Below are 22452 nucleotides of genomic sequence, written 5' to 3'. Positions count from 1 at the left end.
CTATAATAAACTCTGAAACAAGAAATAGAAACACCTCCACGATCTATTGCTAAAATAAAATAGAAAGGTACAGATAACAGAGTAACCTATAAAGAAGTGTTACCTATAAAAAAGTAACTATAAGAAAATATGTTTATTTGCTTATACCCAGAAGGATCTCCAGACGCTACATAAGAATCTAATAGTGGTTGCCATTTTGTGAGAACTGAGATGACAGGGGGCGGGGTGGGAGGGAGGCTTTTTACTGTATTCTTTTTTATTTACTTTACTTTTTAACCATTTAAATGTATTGCCTTTTAATAAAACTAGTATAAAATAAAATTTTTTTTGTGGGAAGCAGATTATAAGGCAGTACATAAAATGATTTATTTTCTAGTATATGAATTTTAAAAAGCTGTTAACAGTGGTTATCATTGCAGGGCTTTAAATTTTTACTTACATAATTTTGTATGCTTTAATTTGCACAAGAAACATACATTGTTTTTGTAGCCAGAAAGAACAAAAAAAAAAATGGTGATTTAATATTTATTTTCTAATTTAATAGGGAAACATGATATATTTCTGTTCCCTCCTCACCATTCTTTAACTGTTACAAACTGCAGTTTAATGGAATTCTGGCTTCCGCCTTCTGTTTTTTAGATTTAGTGTTCTTTTCTAACGACTTGAATTGGGTTTTGTTTTTGTTTTTTGTGGGTTTTTTTTTAATCAAACGTCCCCCAGGACATGTCTGCTACTCTCAGATTCAGACCAGAATTGATAAAAAAGATAAAAAGTCCTTTGCCTCATTTAAACTTTAAGGAATCCTTTTTTTCCTTGTCTACTGCTGTAGTAATTCCAAAAAAATTTCATGACTTTATGGGGGGTGGGAGAGGGACTGAAAATCCCAGAAGATATTTCCCCACTCCCTCTAGAGGAGAGAAACCAAGACCTTGCAGAGGACAACCTTCACCTGTAGTTGAGGTTATTTATAGGAGTTAGATTTAAATAGAAATCTGCCCTTTGGTAACTCCAGCCTAACTGCTACTTTAAGAGCTGGCCCCGCCTTTATGTGAGAGGGCGTGTTTTGCTTCAGTACATTAGAGACTAAATGCAAATTTAGCAGGCAACAGACAAGAAACAAACAAGCTCTGATGTGGGTCACTGGAAGGGAGGGGCAACCTTGGTGGCTGAAGTCTGGTTGTGTAACCTTGGCATGACGACCAAGATGGATTGAAAATATTCTGCCCCTAAAACATAAAATGGTGTGATCACTGGGGAAAACAGTATGGCAGTTCCTCAATAAATTAGAAATAGAATTATTATATGATCCAGCAATTCCATTTCTAGGTATATATCCCAAAAACTTGAAAGCAGGCACTTGAACGGATATTTATACACCCGTGTTCATAGCAGCATTATTCACAATAGGCAAAAGGTGGAAGCAACCCAAGTGTCCTTGAGCAGATGAGTGGATAAACAAAATGTGGTGTATACATACAATGGGATATTACTCAGCCTTAAAAAGGAAGGAAATTCTGACACGCTACAGTATGGATGAACCTTGAAATTATGCTAAGTGAAATAAGCAAGACACAAAAAGACAAATGCTGTATGATTCCACTTATATGAGGTTCCTAGATTAGGCAAATACATAGAGACAGAAAGTAGAATGGTGACTACCATGGGCTGAGGGAGGGGGAAATGGGGAATTATTGTTTACTGGGTAAGGAGTTTCAGATTGGGATGATTAAAAAGCTTTAGAGATGGATAGTGGTGGCGGCAAAACAACGTGAATATATTTAATGCCACTGAATTGTACACTAAAAATGACTAAAATGGTAAATTTTATATTATACATATTTACCACAATAGAAAAAAGTTTGAAAAATTCTGCTCCTCAGTCCTATTTACATTATCTGTCACTTCATAGACCCCAGAAAAAAATAAGGAGTTTATGGACTAAGCCAAACTAATCTCTGGGCCTCAGTCTCATTATCTGTGAAACGGAATGGTTGGGTGGATCAGCCATGATTCCAAGTAGAGATGTTGTGTCAGTAGAGGAGAGATTTGGGGGAAATAGCCCTTATAGAAAGTAAGATGCCTGGGACTATATAAACGAACATTGACACTTACTAGATTTTGGGACTCTACTACAGGTCAGACATTGAAATTTTTTATTTAAATTTTTTTTTAATTTAAATTATAAAAGACTTCAAACATATAGAAAATCCCATGAGATTTTAACTTTTTTTCACTGTGGTATCCCCAGAGCTTAGAACACTGCCTGTAACTTAGTAGCAATTCAGTGAGTGCGTTTTAAATAGATGAATGACTCCTTATTCAAGTCTCTTCATACACAAATAAATGTTAGTTTCTCTAGGGTAGTTCCTACAAGTGAAAATGCTTCAACTGTACTAAGCATTGCCAAACATCCCACAAATTACACTGTTGTCACCAACATGTAGGGTTTGTGTTTTCTCCTATCCACACCAACACTTGGTATTGTCACTTAATTTTTGCCATCGTCTGACGAATATTAATAGTATTTCATTGTTTTTTTTGCATTTCATTGATTTTCAGTGAAGTTGGGCATTTTCCTTCGGCTTTTCTTATGATTTGCCCATTTTTCTACTGGGTTTTCTTTTTCATATCTTGGATGCTAACCATTTTTTAAAAATTTTTATTGGGGAATATTGGGGGACAGTGTGTTTTTTCCAGGGCCCATCAGCTCCAAGTAGTTGTCCTTCAACCTAGTTGTGGAGGGTGCAGCTCAGCTCCAAGTCCAGTCACCATTTTCAATCTTTAGTTGCAGGGGGTGCGGCCCACCCTCCCATGTGGGAATTGAACCCGAAACCTTGTTGTTGAGAGCTCGTGCTCTAACCAACTGAACCATCCGGCCACCCCGCTAACCACTTTTTAATGTTTTGCAAATACATTCTTGTCTTTGACTTATGTTTTCTCTTTGTGAGATGCTTTTTTACTAGAAAATTTAAGTTTAATATTTCCAAATTTATCAATCTTTTCCTTTATGGTTTGTATTTTGTGTCTTGTTTAAGAAATCCTCTCCTACCCTAAATTGATATAGTCTCCTTTTTATCTAAAAGTTTTTTTTTATTAACTTTTTATTTGGAAATAATTTCAAACTTAAAAAGTTTGCAAAAATGAAAATAGAACACTCATATACACTTTACCCAGTATCACCTAGTGTTAACATTTTACCTCAGTTGTTTGTCATTTGATATAATATATAATATATGCAACATATCATATGTAATATATCTGCCATAACATATACATTTTTCTGAATTATTTGAGGGTAAGTTACATACATTATGGTGCTTTACATCTAAATACTTCAGTGTGTATTTTCTACAAATAGGAATATTCTCTAATATAACTACAATACAGTTATCAACTTCATAAATTTACATAGATAAAATATTTTTATCAAATCTCTCATTCACATCCCAATTTTGTCAGTTGACAATTATGATGCTGTTCTTCATAGCATTTTTATAATTATAATTATAAACCCTATACCTTTATAGCAGTTTTTAAAACCCTATAGTACAGGATCCAAAGTAGGGGTATGTATTACATTTAGTTGTCATGTCTTTCTTAGCTTCCTCTAATCAGGAACAGTTCCTCAGCCTTGATTTTTCTTTTATGATATTGACATTTTTAAAGAATACGGTCCCCTTCCCTTTTTTAGTACAATATTCCTTATTTTGTTTTTATCTGATGTTTCCTCGTGATTAGATTTATGAAATGCACTCTTGGCTGGAACACTGCACAGGTGCAGTATTGTGCAGTATTGCATCTACCGTGTTTCCCCAAAAATAAGATCTATCTGGACAATTAGTTCTAATGCATCTTTTGAAGCAAAAATTAATATAAGACCCGGTCTTATTTTACTATAAGACCGGGTTTTATTTTACTATAATATAAGACTGGGTAATATAATATAATATAATATAAATACAAATATAATACTGGGTCTTATATTAATTTTTGCTCCAAAAGACGCATTAGAGCTGATTGTCCGCTAGGTCTTATTTTCAGGGAAACACAGTATGCAGTATTACATAGAAGTAGTTTTTCGCCTTTTTCAGAATGTCACATCTGGAGACACACAATAGCTGTCTGACCCTCATTGGTTAATTTTGATCACCTGGTTAAAGTGTTGCCCAATTTCTCCACTGTATAATTACTGCTTTCTTTTCTTCCTTTTTTTTTTTTTCTCAATCCCTTCCAACTTATAAGCCATCTTAGTGAGATACTTTAAAACATGCAAATATCCTGCTCCTCATCAAAATTTCTCCCTAGCTTTAGCATCCACTGATGATTCTTGCTTTATCCAATCTTTGGTGGAAAAATGATTCACTTAAAAGTTTTTAAGTTTTGAACTATGTATAATGTCAGATGGTTCATATGTACAATGTCAGATGGGTAGTAGACTTGTTGAGGTTATCACTTTGTGAGGGGGGTAAATGTCTAGTCACTATGTTGTTTTGTACACCTGAAACTAACAACGATAAAAAAAGGGTTCATAAAAAAAGTTTTTAAATTTTGTTTTTATGTGTATCTTTAACCTGAATTGATTTTGTACAGTGTGAGATGGGGATCTAATCCTATCTGCTCCTTCTCCTTCCCATATGGCTAACTAATCAGCTCCATTAGTGGAATAGCTCATTTTTCCCCCCACTGGTGAGAAATGTCCAGTTCTCCATACATCAAATTTACATTTTTGCTGGGTTTGTTTCAGTGCTCTCTACTCTGTTCCATTGGTCAATTTGTTTATCCTTGCATCAATACTATAGTGTCTTATTAGAGCTTTGGGATAAATGTTGATATATGGTAGGGCAAGTAGCCCATCATGATCTTCTTTAAAATTGTCTTATTCATTTTTGCCCTCCAGGCAATTATATTCGTTGTCACAGGTAATTAAGAAATTAAGCAATTTTCCCAAGGTCAGGAAGCAAGGAAGGAGGAATTTATACCCGTCTGCCCAAGGCCAGAGCTTTTTCTATTACTTCCTGGGGTTCTGCCTTCCCAAGGCCAGACTAATGGTTTTCTAGGCATGAAGAAGTGGAGCTCCAAGAATCAAGTGTGAACAATAGAGGGGCAGGTGGACTGGTTTGGGTTTGGTCTCTGAGGTACAGACTTTGCCAGCCAAGGGAGGGGGCTTGGACTGGGCTGGCAAACTGGAAACAGAAGATCGTCAGAAATGGGATTGAGAGAACCCCCACCCCAGGACTGATCACCCACGGGTGTCCATGGGCACATATTGTTGCTTTCCATGCTGAGCAGGGTAGTGCGGCAGCAGCCTCAAAGGGGGACCTGCAGCTGGTTTTATGATGGCGGTTGTGGGGGTGCGGGAAGGCACGGAGGGGAAATAACCTGATTGACTGTCTGGAAGTCAGGACGGATCCCAACCCAGGGTGTCCCATCCTCCTCCAGCCCCTCCCTGCCTGATTAAGGGGCCCTAATCAGCTTTGGGAGATTAAGGGCTCAGGCCAGCTGTTACCCCTCCCCCCGCCCCTCCTCGCCCTGGCCTGGGCTGCAAAGGAGACCTGTGGGAGGGCGTGTGACCCCTCACCCCGGCCTTGGGCCTGAGCCTCGGACTTTCCCGTGAGTGGCAAATGCACCCCCGCATGGATACGGGTCCCTTCTGCCTGGGATCGATCTAAGGAGGGGATGGGCGTGTCTTCACTGACCCCCACTGACAGCTCTGACGGGGGGGCGGGGCAGACAACGGGATAACAGGAGGGGGGATGCAGTGGGTTTCCAGGCCATGCCCTGGACCCCCATCTAGTCGGTCAAGCCTGAAGAGAGGGGTGTGGAAGTGGAGCTACACCATGGGTTAACTGGGCTTTGAGAAACTGGGAGTTGGGGAGAAAGCCCTGAGAGAGTTCTGGGGTGTGGGGTAGATTCATCTGCTCTCCCTGCTCTGTTTATGCTCACAGAAGCCGGCAATGACCTTCTGCACCCTCTTAGCGTGGGGCCTTCCGGACCTCCGTCTCTGCGCCCCAGAGTCGTGGGCTCCATCCCTGCCCAGCCTGCCCTGGACGCTGCCCTGGCCCCGGCCTAGGCTCTGGTTGCTGCTGCTGCTCCTCCTCCTCCTGCCGCCTTCCGCCCTCTCCGCCGTATTCACAGTGGGGGTGCTGGGCCCCTGGACCTGCGACCCCATCTTCGCCCGTGCCCGCCCGGACCTGGCCGCACGGCTGGCCGCCGCCCGCCTGAACCACGACCCAGCCATGGAAGGTGGTCCCCGCTTCGAGATCGCGCTGCTGCCGGAGCCGTGCCGGACGCCCGGCTCGCTGAAGGCGGTGTCTTCCGCGGTGGCCCGTGTCTCGGGTCTCGTGGGTCCGGTGAACCCTGCAGCCTGCCGGCCGGCGGAGCTACTAGCCCAAGAGGAGGGGGTTGCACTGGTGCCCTGGGGCTGCCCGGGAACACGGGTGGCGGGCGCGACGGCCCCCGCCGTGACGCCCGCTGAGGATGCCCTCTACGCCCTCCTTCGCGCGTTCCGCTGGGCAAGCGTGGCCCTGGTCACCGCCCCCCAGGATCTGTGGGTAGAGGCGGGACGCTCGTTAGCAACGGCACTCAGGGCCCGGGGTCTGCCTGTTACCCTGGTGACCGCCATGGAACACTCTGACCTGTCTGGAGCCCGGGAGGCCCTGAGAAGGGTCCAGGACGGGCCCAGAGTCAGAGGTAGGCTCCCGGCAGGGGGCGGGGAGGTCGGTAGTCGGACCCGCAGCGGGCGGAGCAGCAAGCGGAATCTCTGTCCGCAGCAGTGATCATGGTGATGCACTCTGTGCTGCTGGGAGGCGAGGAGCAGCGCTGCCTACTGGAGGCTGCAGAGGAGCTGGGCCTGGCCGATGGTTCCCTGGTCTTCCTGCCTTTTGACACCCTCCACTACGCCTTGTCCCCAGGCCCGGAGGCCTTGGCCTTGCTGGCCAACAGCTCACAGCTTCGGAGGGCCCACGACGCCGTGCTCACCCTCACGCGCCACTGTCCCTCAGGAGGCAGCGTGCTGGACAGCCTGCGCAGAGCCCAAGAACACCAGGAGCTGCCCCCTGACCTTAATCTGCAGCAGGTAGAAGAACCAGGTTGGAGAGAAGTGGGGAGGAAAGCCATACTAGAAGAAAGCAGAGGCTAGCCAAAGAGAGGAGAGGAGGCTGGACGCAATGGGAAGAGAAGCAAGTAGAGTCGATGGAATAAGGAGGATGGCGTCACAGGCCAATAGGGAGAGAATAACTAGTAGCTCTACCTGTTCTGGAGTTTTCCGGGTAATGTAGAGGCTCTGGTCTTGCTTGGGGCACTTAGTGTATTGGGATTGCTTCCAGAGCAACTGCAATGAGACCTCTCAAGCACAGCTCTAAGGAGTAAACTCTAATGAACTCTACACTACATCTTTTGCAGTCTACTTCAAAGTAAACTCACTTCCAGCACCACCACCACATACAGTCTATAATAAACAGACGGTGTTCTTAAAAGAGCAGGAAGGGGGGAGGATGCCCAACCAACCTCCATGCCCAGTTCGGAGGTATTCCCACTGCGGCTTCATCTGGTGGTCTTAACTGTTTGAGAGCCTTGACATCTTGTGAGAAGCAGAAAGGTCCCTCCTAGGTGGATCCAGGGGCTTCCATAATCATTTAGATCCACGGCCTTATTCCCCCCAAATCAGCTAATACCCAGGATTCCCTGAGAACCCAGAATCCCAGTTCAGACCATCTAGCTCCACTGCATTCATAAAAGAGGGGCTAGAAACCACTAAGATAGAAGGGAATTTAGATGTCAGTGGGCAGTAAACTAACCACTACAAAGGCCCTACTCAAAGCGTTGCACATGAGAGAGGGCTATGAGTCGGGTGTGTGTGTGTGTGTGTGTGTGTGTGAAATATTCCCCACCAATGCCCCTCATCTCCTCAAAGAGGATTCGGTAGCCAATGGGGAGAAAGGATGGGAATAGTCAATAAGAAGAGGAGAACAAGAGTTAGGAACAGTGGTGGGATGGAGGGCAGGTGGAGAAAGAGGGTGGAGAAAGTGGTGGAAAAAACCTTCAGTTCTCAGTAAGTACACAGCCTTCGGCCTGTCTGCCCACATGAGACCCCTGGGAGTCACCCTGGATTCCTTTAACCCTTTCTGCCAAATCCAGACATCAAGTCCCGTCACTTTTACTTCCTAAAGGTTATTTGAATCCATCCACTTTCTCCATTCTCACTGCCACTGCCGCGGTTCAGGTCACAGCATCTCTGGCCCGAATCTCAAAACAAAATCTCTCAAATGGTCTCTGTTTCAACACTTACCTGCCCTAGGCCTTGTCCACCTAACAATCAGATTGAACTTCAGAAATCCGACAGTGTCACACCTCTGTTCAAAGCTTCCCAGTGGCTTCTTCTGCCCTAGGTACAGTAGATGCAGGTGTACTGTTCCCTTTCTCCTGCACCAACTCTCCCCCAGTCACTCATCCCCTGGGGATGATTATTTCTTTTGAAAGCCTCCCCTCCTCCCTGAGCCTGGGTTGGGGCTCTCTTTCCTGTCTCCACAGCTCCCTCAGTTACCTCTACCCTCACTCATTGCACTGCCTTGATTTTCCTACCTCCCACACTAGATGAAAGATTCCCTGAGACAGGGACTCGATCCTTACACCACTATATCCCTAATGCTTTACACAGTGCCTGACACTGTGAGAGATGGAACTGGGAATAGGCTCGATGAGGCCTTGGGGAAGGAAAAATAGAAAATAGAAGCTAACCAAAAGATGGGAAAGAAGGCTTTTAGGTGAGTGGTAGGTAATAATATTAAAATTATATTCAGGGCAAACAACAGGAAAGGGAAGAGAGGATCTGTAGATCATGGAGAATTAGAATTAACCAATGGTGAAAAGAGCCTAAGAATCCTGAAAAGAGGGAGGGTCAGTGGGGAAAAGGGTGAGGTAGCCAATGGGAGAGAGGAAGAGAGAGCCAATGGGGAGGGATATGAGTAACCACTAACTAGGTGTGGAACAGCCAATACACATAGGGCTTGAATAGCCCAGTGAAAGGATAGGAAGACCAGTAAGTCTATTTATGGGCCGTGACTCAGAACCCTGAGCCCCCCCTTCTTTCCTTCCCCAGGTAGCCCCACTCTTTGGCACCATCTATGACTCAGTCTTCTTGTTGGCGGGGGCCGTGGCAAGAGCTCGGGCCGCTGTAGGTGGCAGCTGGGTGTCTGGAGCAGCAGTGGCCCGCCATGTCCAAGATACCCAGGTCCCGGGCTTCTGCCGGGCCCTGGAAGCAGCCAAGGAGGCCCCGTTTGTGCTGCTGGACACAGATGAGGCGGGGGACCAGCTGTTCGCCACATACATGCTGGACCCCACCCAGGGTTCCCTCCGCTCCGCTGGGGCCCCGGTGCATTTCCCTAGAGGGGGAAAGGGGCCTGGGACTGACCCCTCTTGCTGGTTTGACCCAGACATCATCTGCAATGGAGGTGAGGGCAAACAACCTAGCCCCCACTGTGACAGTCACCATGGACCCTCCACAAAGTGGTGAAAGAGAATGAACTTTCCCTTTCTAGCATTCCCACATGCTCCCCTTTGCAGAACCCATGACCTTTTTCTAGTTCCCTTTCTCTGCTCCCATCCCCCTTTCCTGGAGCCTCCAGGATTTGACATGACTGCCTACCTCCTTAGAAAGGGTGCCTCCTCTCCACCACAGTCCTCAGTGTCACTCTTCTCACTGCCCCTCTAGGAGTGGAGCCTGGCCTCGTCTTTATTGGCTTCCTCCTTGTGGTTGGGATGGGGCTGACAGGGGCCTTCCTGGCCCATTATGTGAGGTGAGTAGGGAAGTAAGGTAAGTAGATGAGCTTGGCTCTCTCCCTGCCAGAAATCCTACTGTATAGCAAAGACAGCACACTGGGTCCACTCAAGACAGAAGGGAGAATTTTTTTGGAAGGGGTTAGGGGAAGGGGTGCTGGAGGGCTGGCGGAGTCCCAGAGGATGTCTGGTTTGGGATGGCTGCCCTCCCCTGAGCCAACATTATCCCTTGCTGGCCTCCTCTCATGACCGTGGTCTCCTTTGTGGAAATGACTTCTTTCCCCTACCAGGCAACGGCTACTTCACATCCAAATGGTCTCAGGCCCCAACAAGATCATCCTGACTCTGGACGACATCACCTTTCTCCCCCAACAAGGGAGTACCTCTCGAAAGGTGGGAGAGACAGGGAACTGTTCTCCCCTGTATATCTGGTCCCCTGCCTGGGTCAGCTCTCACCACAGCCCCCCTAAAGGCAGTCTGGTTTCTGCCCTACCCCTGTCCCAGGTCTGAGGTCTGGAGATCAACGCCCTTATGTGTGCAATGAGGGTAACAGTCCCTGTCCTGACTGCTTTCCTTGGGGCAGTTGACGCTCCAACCAGAAAATGAGTAGGTTTGTTTTGTAAACTGCAAAGTGCTGTGCACTTGGGAAGTAACGTCACTATCACCTTCCATAATTAAGGTTTCTTCCCCTCCTCTCTTTAATCCACAGAACTCTGCCTGACCTCAACCCAAGACTGTGTATATTTTGACCCCTTGCATTGCCCTCTACCCTCCAGGTGGCCCAGGGTAGTCGGTCGAGTCTGGCTGCCCGCAGTGTGTCAGACATTCGCAGCGTCCCCAGCCAGTCCCCGGATACCTCCAACATTGGCCTCTATGAGGTGAGCCTGACCCCCAACGAGGCAGAGCTCTATTTCTGGAGTCATGTCATATCCTGCTGACTCCGGGAAATGGGGATAGGAGTCTAGAACAGGATATAGGGAGATGTCATGGATTTCTCAAAGGGGAGCATCCAGAAGTTCTTCCTGCCCCAAGATTTTCCCTTAGCCGTTATCCAGGTGAGGGCTCCCCAAAGGCTAATCACAGTGGCCCAGAGGCTGGAGGCCTGACTGGTGGGAACTGTGCTGGGATGCAGCCTGGTGTGGCCCATGAAAACATTCCCCACCCTGTTGGGAGCCCCGGCCCTGCCCCCTCAGTGATAAGCCTTCAGGTTACTGAAGGGCACAGGCCTCCCTGGAAAGGTTGGGGCAGAGGGACATCTGGGATGTCCCTGGTCCCAAAAAAGACATTTCTGGGACGTGGATTGTTCAGGATGGGGAGTTTCCAGATGGGGCTACACCTGACTCAAGCCAGATCCATGTCTTGGCCCCACCCAACATTTCCAGCCAATTCCAACCAGACTCAGGAAAAGCAAGTCTTACAGGGGAAAAAGAAAGTCATAAAAGGGCATGAGGACATTAACTATGGGGTCAGCAAATCTGAATGTGGTGGGATTGGTGGGATATAATGAGAACAAATTCAGGGAGAGCTGAGGGAGAGAGCTCAGCTAATCAAGAAGGGAGGGGATATTTAGAGCTCCTGGGGTCAGGTCACAGAGAATGCAGAGACTCTTAGTATGTCACTTAGAGGCCATTATAGCCATTTCTGAGGAGCACTATTGTCATTTTGGGAAGGTTGTTCTTCCCTATATGGGACTACCCTGTGCCTTGAAGAATGTTTAGTGTCACCTATCTCTGGCCCTGTTTACTAAACATAGCCCTCAGTTTTGTGACAATTAAAAATGTCTCCACATTTATTTCCAAATGCTTTTTAGGGGTCAGTATCAAACCCCCAAATTCTCTTCTCATCCAAATCCCTTATCAATAGACAAAGCCAGCTACAAGGACTAGGGCAAAATAAAAATGAAAGGCTCTTTGTTCATTCAAGATGACAACAGCAGATCATTGAGCCAAGTTCAGGCCCTTCTGAGCATGGGGCCCTGTGTGACTGCACAGGTTGTATACCCATGAGCCAGCCCTGCCAACAGCTGAGGACAATGAGGCCCATAGCCTGGAGGGGAGCTGCCTTTACTTCATATCTAGTCTATAATAAAGCCTGATCTACCCAGACTCCTGACTCCCAGCACAGTGCTCCCTCATTGCAACAGACAGTGGTGAGGGCTGTGATTTCAATGACATTTGTGGTGGTAATGGCTCACTTAACAGGGCTGTTGATGAACATATCTGGGTGGTGAGGACAGCCATTCAGGCCTTCTGCATCTCTTACCTAGGGGTGGGCTCTACCCAGCTAGCTGTGAAGTGGAGGGGCAGACCTCAAACCCCTGGCTCCTGACGCTCTTTGTCACATGGAAGATGTGTTCTGGGGAAATGGGCCAGTGGAAAAGGGGGCTCTAGGGCTCTTCCCATCATGGGATTTTAAGAAACTGAATTCACTACTCCCATCTCTGCTCCAGGGAGACTGGGTTTGGCTGAAGAGATTCCCAGGGGATCAGCACATAGCTATCCGCCCAGCAACCAAGACAGCTTTCTCCAAGGTGAGAGTTGGGCCCATGATGGGGTGTGGATTGGCCATGATTTCTCCCTCCTTGCCTTCTCTTTTCAGCTGGGTACAGAGGTAGGCCCCAATGTGGTTGGGGTTTCAGTGACGTGTCCTCTCCTCTCTAATGCAGATTCCCTATATGATCTCTCATAATATTAGTTCTTTCCTTTATGTGTTTGCCCTAATTTGCAATTGTATGTTCATCTGTGTGCTTGATTATTTCTTATCTGTCCCCCTCCCTAGACTGTAAGTTGAGCGAGGGCTTCCCTTGCCCCCTCCATTGTATTTCCAGCACCCATCACAGTGTCTGGAACGTTAGAAAGACTCAATAGAGTGTTTGTTGGGTAAATGATAGAAAGTAAAAAATGAGTTTCTAGTTCTGCCAGGCCATTCATGCAGAATGGCATAGTTGATGCATACTGAGTGAAGTGAAAAGTTGGCAAGGAGGCTATAAACTGGCTCATTCTTGTCCTTCCAACCTTAATGCCCCCCTTACCCCTAACACCATAGAGCCTTGGCCCGGCCTCCTTCCGTGATGTCTCCAGAGAAGCTCTTGGTCATAGCTGCAGAATGACTTAAGTGGACTACCTGTGTGGGTCAACGGACTAAATCACCATTTACCAGCAAACATTTAAGACGAAAAGAAGCCTCTTATTGAACCAAAGGAACACTAGAAAAGGCACCCGTCACCTGCTAGCGCCCATTTTCCCAGCATGCCCAGATAGTAAGGGCCTCTGTCCTGTGGAGTGGGTGTGGCTTTGTTGATGGCTCTCTGGGACCACAGCTTGACTACTCAATCCTTACTTCCTGAATTTGGGGAAGGTGAAAGTCTCAAACATAGCTGACACGATGATATAACCAAGCAAAGCAGCCGTGGGCCAACTCACCAGCACAAGTGTTTTCTGAAAGTAGTGCAGCTTCTCCCTGGTTCTCACCCCAAAGGCTGTTACATCAGAAGGGGAGGGTGGTGGTGCCAGGGGTTTCTCCTACCTGAGGTGTTTTTCCTTAAGATTGGGGCAGTTCAAAGTCGGATGGTTAATAAATCAAAACCTGCCTGGGTCCTGATGACCAGTGCAAGGGTGTCTTTTCATTCATAACTTTAAACTAAACCACACTCAGTATCTGAGCCAGTGGACTTTGGTGATGTTGTCTTTTCCAGAGAAAGAAGTAATCTGTAGAAGAAAGCCCCCCTACATGCCCTAGAGACTTTCCATTCACCATCTTTATTCCATCTTCCGAGTTTGGATACTCAAAAACAGACCTGAATAATAGCCTCCTCCCCACCTTGCTCCCAGGGCAGAAAATGCCTGTTCACTTTCCCCCTCTCAGCTCCGGGAGCTCCGCCACGAGAACATAGCCCTCTACCTGGGGCTCTTCCTGGCTGGAAGAGCTGACAGCACCGCAGCCCCCAGAGAAGGCATGCTGGCTGTGGTCTCAGAGCACTGTGCCCGCGGCTCCCTCCACGACCTCCTCGCCCAGAGAGACATAAAGCTGGACTGGATGTTCAAGTCCTCCCTCCTACTGGACCTCATCAAGGTGTGGGGGATAGGAGATGGAAAAAGGCGAAGGTGGGGGGCGCGGGGAGCAGACGGCAGGGGAACAGCGGGCTGACGTTGCCTCTTACCCCACCCTTACCAGGGGATGAGGTATCTGCACCATCGAGGCGTGGCCCATGGGCGACTTAAGTCACGGAACTGTGTGGTGGACGGAAGGTTCGTGCTTAAAGTCACGGACCACGGCCACGGGCGACTACTGGAAGCCCAGAGGGTGTTACCAGAGCCTCCCAGCGCGGAGGGTAGGATTCCCCGGCTGCCTCCGGCGCAGACGAGCGTCACCCGGGATCCTCATTATTTCAAGGGCCATTCCTTCCCTCCCTCCCTCCGCCCTCGCATTCTCTCCACTTCATACCCACTGGACGTGACTCCTGCTACCGAAAAGGTTTTGTGACCTCTGAGATGAGGAGGGCGGACTGTGTAACCGGGAGGCGGGGGCATTGTGAGGGGGCGGGACTCCTGCCCATGCAACTGTCCCTTAGGCTTTGCCTAAGGGCGGGGCTTGTGTCCAAGAGGCGGAGTTTTCTCTGGACACAGCTTTGTCTAAAGGGCGGGGCCTATTTTTGAGAACTGGGCTTTTTCTGAGACCCGCTTTTGGTTTTTGGTAGTTTCCTCGGGGGATAACTGCAGGCAGCAGGGCCAGACTCCGGCCTGGGGGGTTGGGAGTGGGTACAAGCCTGTGCTTTCTGGTGAAGGTGATGCGGGGTCTGTCCCCAGCTTCCCCAAGGCCCTCCGTATGCCCACGCCCTCTTTCTCGTCCCCAGACCAGCTATGGACAGCCCCGGAGCTGCTTCGGGACCCGGCCCTGGAGCGCCGGGGAACGCGGGCAGGCGATGTCTTTAGCCTGGGCATCATCATGCAGGAGGTCGTGTGCCGCAGCGCCCCCTACGCAATGCTGGAGCTGACGCCGGAGGGTACAGCCGTCCCTACCGTGGCGTTTGGGCTACAAAGGCACCCTGCTGTTAGGCGGAGCCTGGCCAGACCCAGCCTCACTCCTTTCCCTCAAGTCCATTCCTGAGACTTGTGGGCCTCCCTTAAAGATGGGGTCTGAAGAGTCAGGGCAGTGGAAAGCCAAGGATGAGGATTGGAGGGGGAGGCTCTTAGGCACCTAAACCTCCTCAGTGGTTTCCTCTGTCCAGATCCTGGACTTCAACACGCTCCACCAACCGATGGAACAGTCTCTTCTCTGGTTCTTAGGGGCCCCAGAGAGGCAGCAGGGTGGGGGGAAGGGGAGAAAAGAACCCTTGGATATGGTTCAAATCCATATTACTTATCATCTATAGGACTCAGCAAGCTGCTTGATCACCCTAACCCTTATTTTTCTTATGTGTAATAAATGTTAGTCTCTGCCTGTCACCTCTTACTGCCCCCTGCCCCCCAGGGTTCAGGGTTCCCTTGTTTCTCCCAGCAACTCCCTTCCGCACAACACTTCCCCAACTACTGAAGCTCTGATTTAAAGGACCCGTTTCCATTCCCCCCATCTTGGGCTTCAACAGTCAGGCCAGAGTCAGAGGTGGCTTCTGTTTTGGCACACTCCCACTCATGGCTCCCTCATGCCTCCAGAAGTGGTGCAGAGAGTGCAGAGCCCCCCTCCACCGTGCAGGCCCTTGGTGACCATGGACCAGGCGCCCATGGAGTGCATCCAGTTGATGAAACAGTGCTGGGCAGAGCAACCGGACCTTCGGCCCTCCATGGACTGCATCTTCGACCTGGTTAGGGGCTGGGATTGGGCAAGGGCTGGGCTGGCCACTTGTCAGCAACCTAGGGACGTTTCAGAAAGGCAGGCTGGCAGGATTTTTGATCTTCCAGGCTTCTTGCTAAGGGGTAATCTGAGGATTAAGTGGGGGCAAAGTTAGAACAGGGAGGCCTTTGGAGTGGGAGATGGAGCTCTGGGTGGGAGAAATATTTAATTCAACTAAAAATTTATTGAGAACCAAGTATGTGCTTGGCCTAGTGTAGCAGAAAGACCCTTGGCCTGGGAGGACAAAGGCTGGGTTGATTCCAGTGCCCTGTCAAGTACTAGCTGAGTACAGCTGACCTTGTGGAACCCTCATTTCCTGTGTGCCTGCTAATAATATATGAAAACAGTGCCCAGCACCTGGGGGCTGGGGATTGATGAATTGAAGATGAATGGGTGGGGGAGAGAATCGGGCATAATACAGAACCATGAGAGGAGCATGGCAGCCCAGGTCCTCAGCAGCCCCACCAGCTTCCTCCTTCTACTAGTTCAAGAGCATCAACAAGGGCCGGAAGACCAACATCATTGATTCAATGCTGCGGATGCTAGAGCAGTACTCCAGTAACCTGGAAGACCTGATTCGTGAGCGCACGGAGGAGCTGGAGCTGGAAAAGCAGAAGACAGACCGGCTGCTCACGCAGATGCTGCCTCCGTGGGTGCCAATGGGGAGAGCTGGGTGGGGAGGGCAGCTGGAATCCAACCATACTGGGATGGCCTCCGGGTAATCTCACCACCTGCCATCCCTAGGTCTGTGGCTGAGGCTCTGAAGATGGGGACATCTGTGGAGCCCGAGTATTTTGAGGAGGTGACACTGTACTTCAGTGACATTGTGGGCTTCACCACCATCTCAGCCATGAGTGAGCCCATCGAAGTAGTGGACCTGCTCAATGACCTTTACACACTCTTTGATGCCATCATTGGCTCCCATGATGTGTACAAGGTGGGGTGTGTAGAGGACAAACCCTCCTTGAGGTTCACCAGCCTCTAGCCCAGCCCTTCCTGCTCAGCCCCCAGGCCTCTTTTCCAGCCCTCCTGTTCCTTATCTCTTCTGTCAGTCCCCAGCTCAGTCCCCCAGCTGGAACATTCCCCAGGATATATGCACTAAACGTAGTTTAGTTCTCCTGACAAGGGACAATCACGTTGGGGGAGTGGGGTGCTCAGTACTGAATTTGTACAACCCCTTTCCTCAGGTGGAGACAATTGGGGACGCCTATATGGTGGCCTCTGGGCTGCCCCAGCGGAATGGGCAGCGGCATGCAGCAGAGATTGCCAACATGGCACTGGACATTCTTAGCGCTGTGGGCTCCTTCCGCATGCGCCACATGCCTGATATGTCCGTTCGCATCCGCATTGGCCTGCACTCGGGTAACTCCCCACCCCCCTGGGCCCAGCTCCAGATTTCCCAGATAGAAGGCTAACTCGGGGTTGGGGTGGAGGGGATGGAGGGCTTGTTGAAGCCACCATTGCATACCAGGCACTCCGCTGTAATTAAGAGGGTACGTTTAAGAGTGTCTTTGAGATTATGGGGTGCTAAAATCACCCAGCCACCAGCTTCAGCCCAGGCCGGGCCAGCCCGGCAAGCCAACGCTTCCCCACAGGCCCGTGCGTGGCGGGAGTGGTGGGCCTCACCATGCCGCGGTACTGCCTGTTTGGGGACACGGTCAACACAGCCTCGCGCATGGAGTCCACAGGGCTGCGTGAGTGTGAAGGGGTTGGGAGGGACTGGGGGTGGTAGGCCGACATCGCGGGGCCCAGGGAGGGAACGGCAGGGAGGGGACCCGGGAGGTGATTCCGGAGCTCACGGCATCCCCTGTCGCCCCAGCTTACCGCATCCACGTGAACATGAGTACAGTACGGATCCTCCGCGCTCTAGATGAGGGCTTCCAGACTGAGGTGCGAGGCCGCACGGAGCTGAAGGTGAGGCCGGCACGCCCCCTCCTGGGCGCGGGCTGGGAAACAGATTGCCACGCCGGACCCGGGTTCCACCTAGACGTCCAGATCCACTCACCCTCACCCCAGCACTCCTAAGTCCTCCTCTTCCCGGTGTCTTCCCAGGGCAAGGGCATAGAGGAAACGTACTGGCTGGTGGGCAGACAGGGCTTCAACAAGCCCATTCCTAAACCACCTGACCTGCAACCGGGGTGAGGAGCCGGCCTCTGTGGGCGGGACGAGTTACGAGGGATGGGCACAGGCGGACGGGCCCCTCTCCCTGCCTTCCTCCCTGTGCCTGACCCCGCCCAGCCGTGAAGTAGCGAGTACCTGGGCCCTGCCCTCCCTCGCCCCCATTCTGGATCTCTGAGGCCACTTCCCTCACCCCGCAGGGCCAGCAACCACGGCATCAACCTCCAGGAGATCCCCCTCGAGCGGCGCCGAAAGCTGGAGAAGGCGAGGCCGGGCCAGTTACCCAGGAAGTGAGGCCCGGCTGAGACAGGTGCCGCCCCTCAGCTCCCACGCCCAGCTGCCAATCTCCCCCCAGACTCGGAGGCTACATACCTCTGGGAGATGCTTTCAGGGGTACAGGCGCCTCTTCCCAAGCCTAAGGGCTAGACCTGCCTGCAGAATTTCCCACCCAAGCCATATGTCCCGGTTACTCTCTGACTTAGTGAGCCCAGGCTTTTTCCTAAACCCAAAGACTCTCCCAGGTAGAAAAGCACCAGTCACAAGGATTCTGGTTTGGTAGATCTGGAGTGGTCCAGGAATTCAGACTTGGGAACCGCTATAACCTGGACCTTCTGTGACTTCTCCTCTGACCCCCACTGCATTAACCCCCTCCCCGAGAGGCCGTACACAGCACAAGAGACAGAACTCTAGGGGGCAGCATTTACCAGAAGATAAGATGACTGCTGCCGGTAGAGTTGTGTTAGAGCAGAAGCCCTAATGTCCTCTACCCTCTTTCAAGAAACTGATCCCTGACTAGCCCCTTCCTAGGTGAATCCCCATGACTCCTTTCCACGATTTCTATCTGAGACACTCCTCTTTCTCAGGATTATTCCAGAAGGTCCTCTTCCTGAAAGTTGCTGCTATAGGTGACCAAAATTTGGCAAATACCAGTGGCTTCTGTGCAGCTCTGCTTCAAGGGATTCTGGGCCTTCACAAGAGCTGGTTGCAAACCAGTTGTGTGACCTTGGGAAAGTCTCATGCTCTCTGGGCGTGGGTTCCCCTCCGTGGTGAAATGAGGAGTGGCCTAGGTGGTTTCCACACCCCCTGGCTCTGACAGCTGGGCTTCAGAATGGTTGGTGTTGGGATATGGGGCACTGGGCTGGTGACCTCCAGCCCCAGTGACCCTGAGCCCTTCAGGGGATGTTGAGTGGGGGATTCTCCACCTCCCAGAGCCTCTAAAGGCCCCAGAAAGGAGGATCTGGGATTTGATGCCCCAAACCCAGAAGAGGTGAAGGCCTCCTATTCCAACAGAGCAGGGTTTGTCATGTGGCCTAAGGATTCAAGGGCTTCTGTTTAGCCTCAAGCTTTTGTCCCATCTTGATCCCCCACCGGTCAGAAATTGGCTCCTTCACCTGAGCATAACCACGTAATGCCCAAGTGCAGAGAAAAGCTTGCTTCAGGGCTTTGGGGAAAGAAAGGGAGACAAACTGCACCAAAACTTTACTAATCAGAACACCCAAGGGATAGTGTATTCTCTGTTTAACTGGGAGCTGCTGAGCAGGCAGTTGGACAAAAATCCTCTCTGCTTAGATCTTTGCAGCAAGTGTCAACCCCATTCTGGTAAGTTCCGAGCTGAAGTTTCTTTTGTGTAACTCCAGAGCCTGGGCCTTGGCATGTTTGACTGGGTGTCCTTCCACATTGCTGCAGACCATGGCAGAAGTTAGTAGCAGCTGCAGTCATGCAGGCTGCCACTATAGGTAGTGAGCGTCCAGATTCTGGGGGTGTTACAAGCAGAACTGGAGACATAATTGACCAAGGATATACAATCAGAGGCAATTCCTAGGAGGAAGAATGAAATCCTCACTATACAAAGTGTGTGGTTGGTGGGCCAGCAGCAACGACATCACCTGGGAGCTTGTTAGAAATGCAGAATCTCAGGCCCAGACCTATTGACTAAGAATCTGCTCTTTAACAAGTTCCCTCAGAGTATTTATATGCACATTAAAGTTTTTGGAAAAAAATAAAATAAAGTTTTTGAATCACGGAAAGAACTAAATGATCCTAGGATCCCTAAAATCGCAGAATCTCTAAGATTTCATAAAAACCAGGCCAGAAACTAGCCCTGAGACTTGTTCTTTTTGGTCTATGGGGTGATTTTGTTTTTATATTGAGCTAACATTTAAAAATCAAGACAGGAAAATGTATACCAAATTTTCCTTTCTCTGAAATCAAAACCACAGGGGCAACTGCTGACTTTCTGCTGGAGCTAAAGAGTGACTTTCCCCTCTCTCCAGGGCTTCATTCTTCATTTCTCACACTCCCCACCACTCCCTGAGGACTCCAAGATACCAAGATTTTCTAAACATCTCTTATGTATCTGTCCAGCACCTGTAGGCATTTGAGCTCAGGACTCCTGGAGTAGCTAATGTTAGGAGTGCAAGGGCTCCTGGAAGTTGCTTTACCTCATTTGTGAAATCCTTGAAATCCACAAGCATAGTGGTCTTTTCCTCCTTCCTAAAGGTAGAGAAAATGTATGAGAAATCTAAAATTCAGCACTTGTAGGTTCTGGTTACTTAAGGTGGTTCTTCTATAGTCAGTAGTTTAGTACACTTAAAAAAACATTTTTAAATTGAGTTTAGAGATGATTAATTAAAGACTTTTTAAAAAAACCCTAATTAACACACAATATATTTTTTAATTATGTATATATTTATATAAGCATCTCTCTTCAGATTTTCTCTGTACTTAGGTCCCAGGGATTGAGGGCAGACTGCATTGCTGGTGCCAGACCTGACAGTGTGGATGTAGCTCTTATTCCTCTACCTCTTCCCTCCCTCCACACCTCACCCTTTCCCTCTCCTTCCCTCCCTCTTGCCTTGAGGGTCCTGGGGTGGTTAATGGCCAATGATTCAGGGGAGTCGCAGGGAAGAGTCAACTGGGGCTGGGTGCATGGGGATTAGTGTGGAAAGCTGGGGCAGAGTACCACCCAGAGGAGGATGAGCTGGAGCCCAAACCCATTTTGGGGTAGAGGTGGGGCAGGCAAGGCTAAGCAGGTCCCTTCCCACTCTCAACTCAGCCTTGTTACCAGACCTCAGTCTCAAAGGAGCAGAGGTGATGGGGGGAGGAGTCTGGTAGAGAAGAGTCCTGTTCTCCTCCCCAGATAGGACAAGTCAGGGACCACCCACCCCAGAGCTCATAGAACTAGTGGGAGAAGAAAAGGGGAAAACATAAGCCTCAGTCACCTCACTGTCCCTCAGCCTCCTTCTTTCTCTGTCCCTGTCTCTCCCTCTCTCACCCTCCCTGTCTCTCTGCCACTAGTCTCCTCTTTCTCTGTCTCTAGTGTCCTCTCTCTGCCTGGCAGTTTCTCCCTGCCTTTTCTACATTTCGTCCATTTCTGCAGAACCATTTTTCCTGGGCGCAGTCAATATCTTAGAGCCCTGCTATCCTCTGACTGGAGTCCTCTCCACCTACTCCCCCTGTTGTTTCTGGTACCCGGGCAACTCCTAGCCCAGAGAGCACCTGGCTTGGTCATTAGGCACTCCCCACCTTCAGATGTGTTTACACTACCTCTGCCAGCTGGCCTGTGCCAGGAGCCCACACTTGTGTTTGTCCTCGCGTTTGGGATGGCTCTGTAGCCGGGACCAGTGATGGCACCTCCCACAGCTGCTGCTTCAATCCCATAGCTAGGATTCCACATCACGTCCCAAGGCTCACTTGGCGCCTTTTCTCTGTGCTGTTCCCTAGGGTCTTGGCCCTGCCCCACACCCCCACCTGCAGTGGACCCAAGGCACCCCCTTTTGAGGATCTGTGATGTTGAATTATGGGGCTGTGTTCAGTGGAACCTTCTGGACTGTGCACTGTGGACACCAGGTGCTGTGCTGTGGTGTTAGGTCCCGGGAGGGTAGGGGCTGAAATAAAGCTGTGCTTTCTTCCATTTCGTGGTGTGTAATCCTTGCGGCCTGGGTGATCGGAACCCCCTATTCCTGGAAGGTTCAAACCCGGCATTACCAGGGAGGGGCTTCAGAGGAGGGTGAAACCTAGAGATGACTTAGGCAGGAGGAGGTGAGCTGGGGCCAACAACTCCCCAGGAGCTCCTCTGCTCAGGGGGTCTGCTCTGAGGGGCCAAGCAGGGAAGCCTCAGGCCTTTTAGGCTCTAGAAAAGACCAGGGTCTCTGAGGCTCTGGAAATGGGTGGCATGGACTCATCCCTTGGTTGTAGACAGCAGAGAGGAAGGAAGAAAAGGCCAGAGGTTGTTAATGACTCATGACCTATGGAAGCCACAGACCAAGACTAAAGGAGCAAGGTTCCCAAGTGGAGACATTAAGGTCCATTGGTCTCTGGGAAGGACCTCACCAACAACCCACATTCCACCTCTAACCCTTCAAGAGCCAGCCATAGGGCATTAGAGCAGGACAGACTATCCCAAAACCATCAATGGGTGACCAGCCCACTGGTCATCCATTTTCATTGAGCCTAGCTGTCCCTGCTTCAGGCCCAATGTTTCTGACGTGATGACTCATAATGGACGTCAGTTGTTCTGCTTTCCCAATATCTGTCCTGTTCAGTGGGCAACCATCCCTGGCCCATTATCAGTCCCTATGGAACTGGGTGAAATGACCTCAGACCTCCCCTTCCTGACCAATCATTCCATCCCTCTAGCAGCAGGGATTGCTTCAAGGACAGGCGGATAACCTGGGCCAGGCAAAATAGGCTCAGTGCTGAGATGTTGCTGGAAGCCAGGTGAAAAGTTGC

General features: G+C 49.7%; 1 protein-coding gene across 1 annotated transcript; it reads left to right on the top strand.

Annotated features, from left to right (window-relative positions):
* Positions 1 to 4938: 4938 nt before the first annotated feature.
* Positions 4939 to 21618, top strand: GUCY2D (guanylate cyclase 2D, retinal). The gene is made up of 19 exons (XM_074320039.1): positions 4939 to 5610; positions 5946 to 6690; positions 6771 to 7075; positions 9098 to 9449; positions 9710 to 9794; positions 10065 to 10167; positions 10551 to 10652; positions 12224 to 12304; positions 13639 to 13845; positions 13948 to 14104; positions 14627 to 14776; positions 15426 to 15574; positions 16089 to 16252; positions 16348 to 16540; positions 16791 to 16965; positions 17199 to 17297; positions 17423 to 17517; positions 17656 to 17741; positions 17922 to 21618. The coding sequence occupies exons 2-19, from the start codon at positions 5955 to 5957 to the stop codon at positions 18013 to 18015; spliced, it is 3333 nt and encodes a 1110-aa protein (XP_074176140.1). The 5' UTR covers positions 4939 to 5610; positions 5946 to 5954; the 3' UTR covers positions 18016 to 21618.
* The last annotated feature ends 834 nt before the right edge of the window (positions 21619 to 22452 follow it).

Source organism: Rhinolophus sinicus, linkage group LG15 (genome assembly GCF_036562045.2).
Source record: "Rhinolophus sinicus isolate RSC01 linkage group LG15, ASM3656204v1, whole genome shotgun sequence".
NCBI lineage: Eukaryota > Metazoa > Chordata > Mammalia > Chiroptera > Rhinolophidae > Rhinolophus > Rhinolophus sinicus.
Note: the sequence above shows the minus strand (reverse complement) of the source record. Positions and strands in the feature narration are given on the sequence as shown.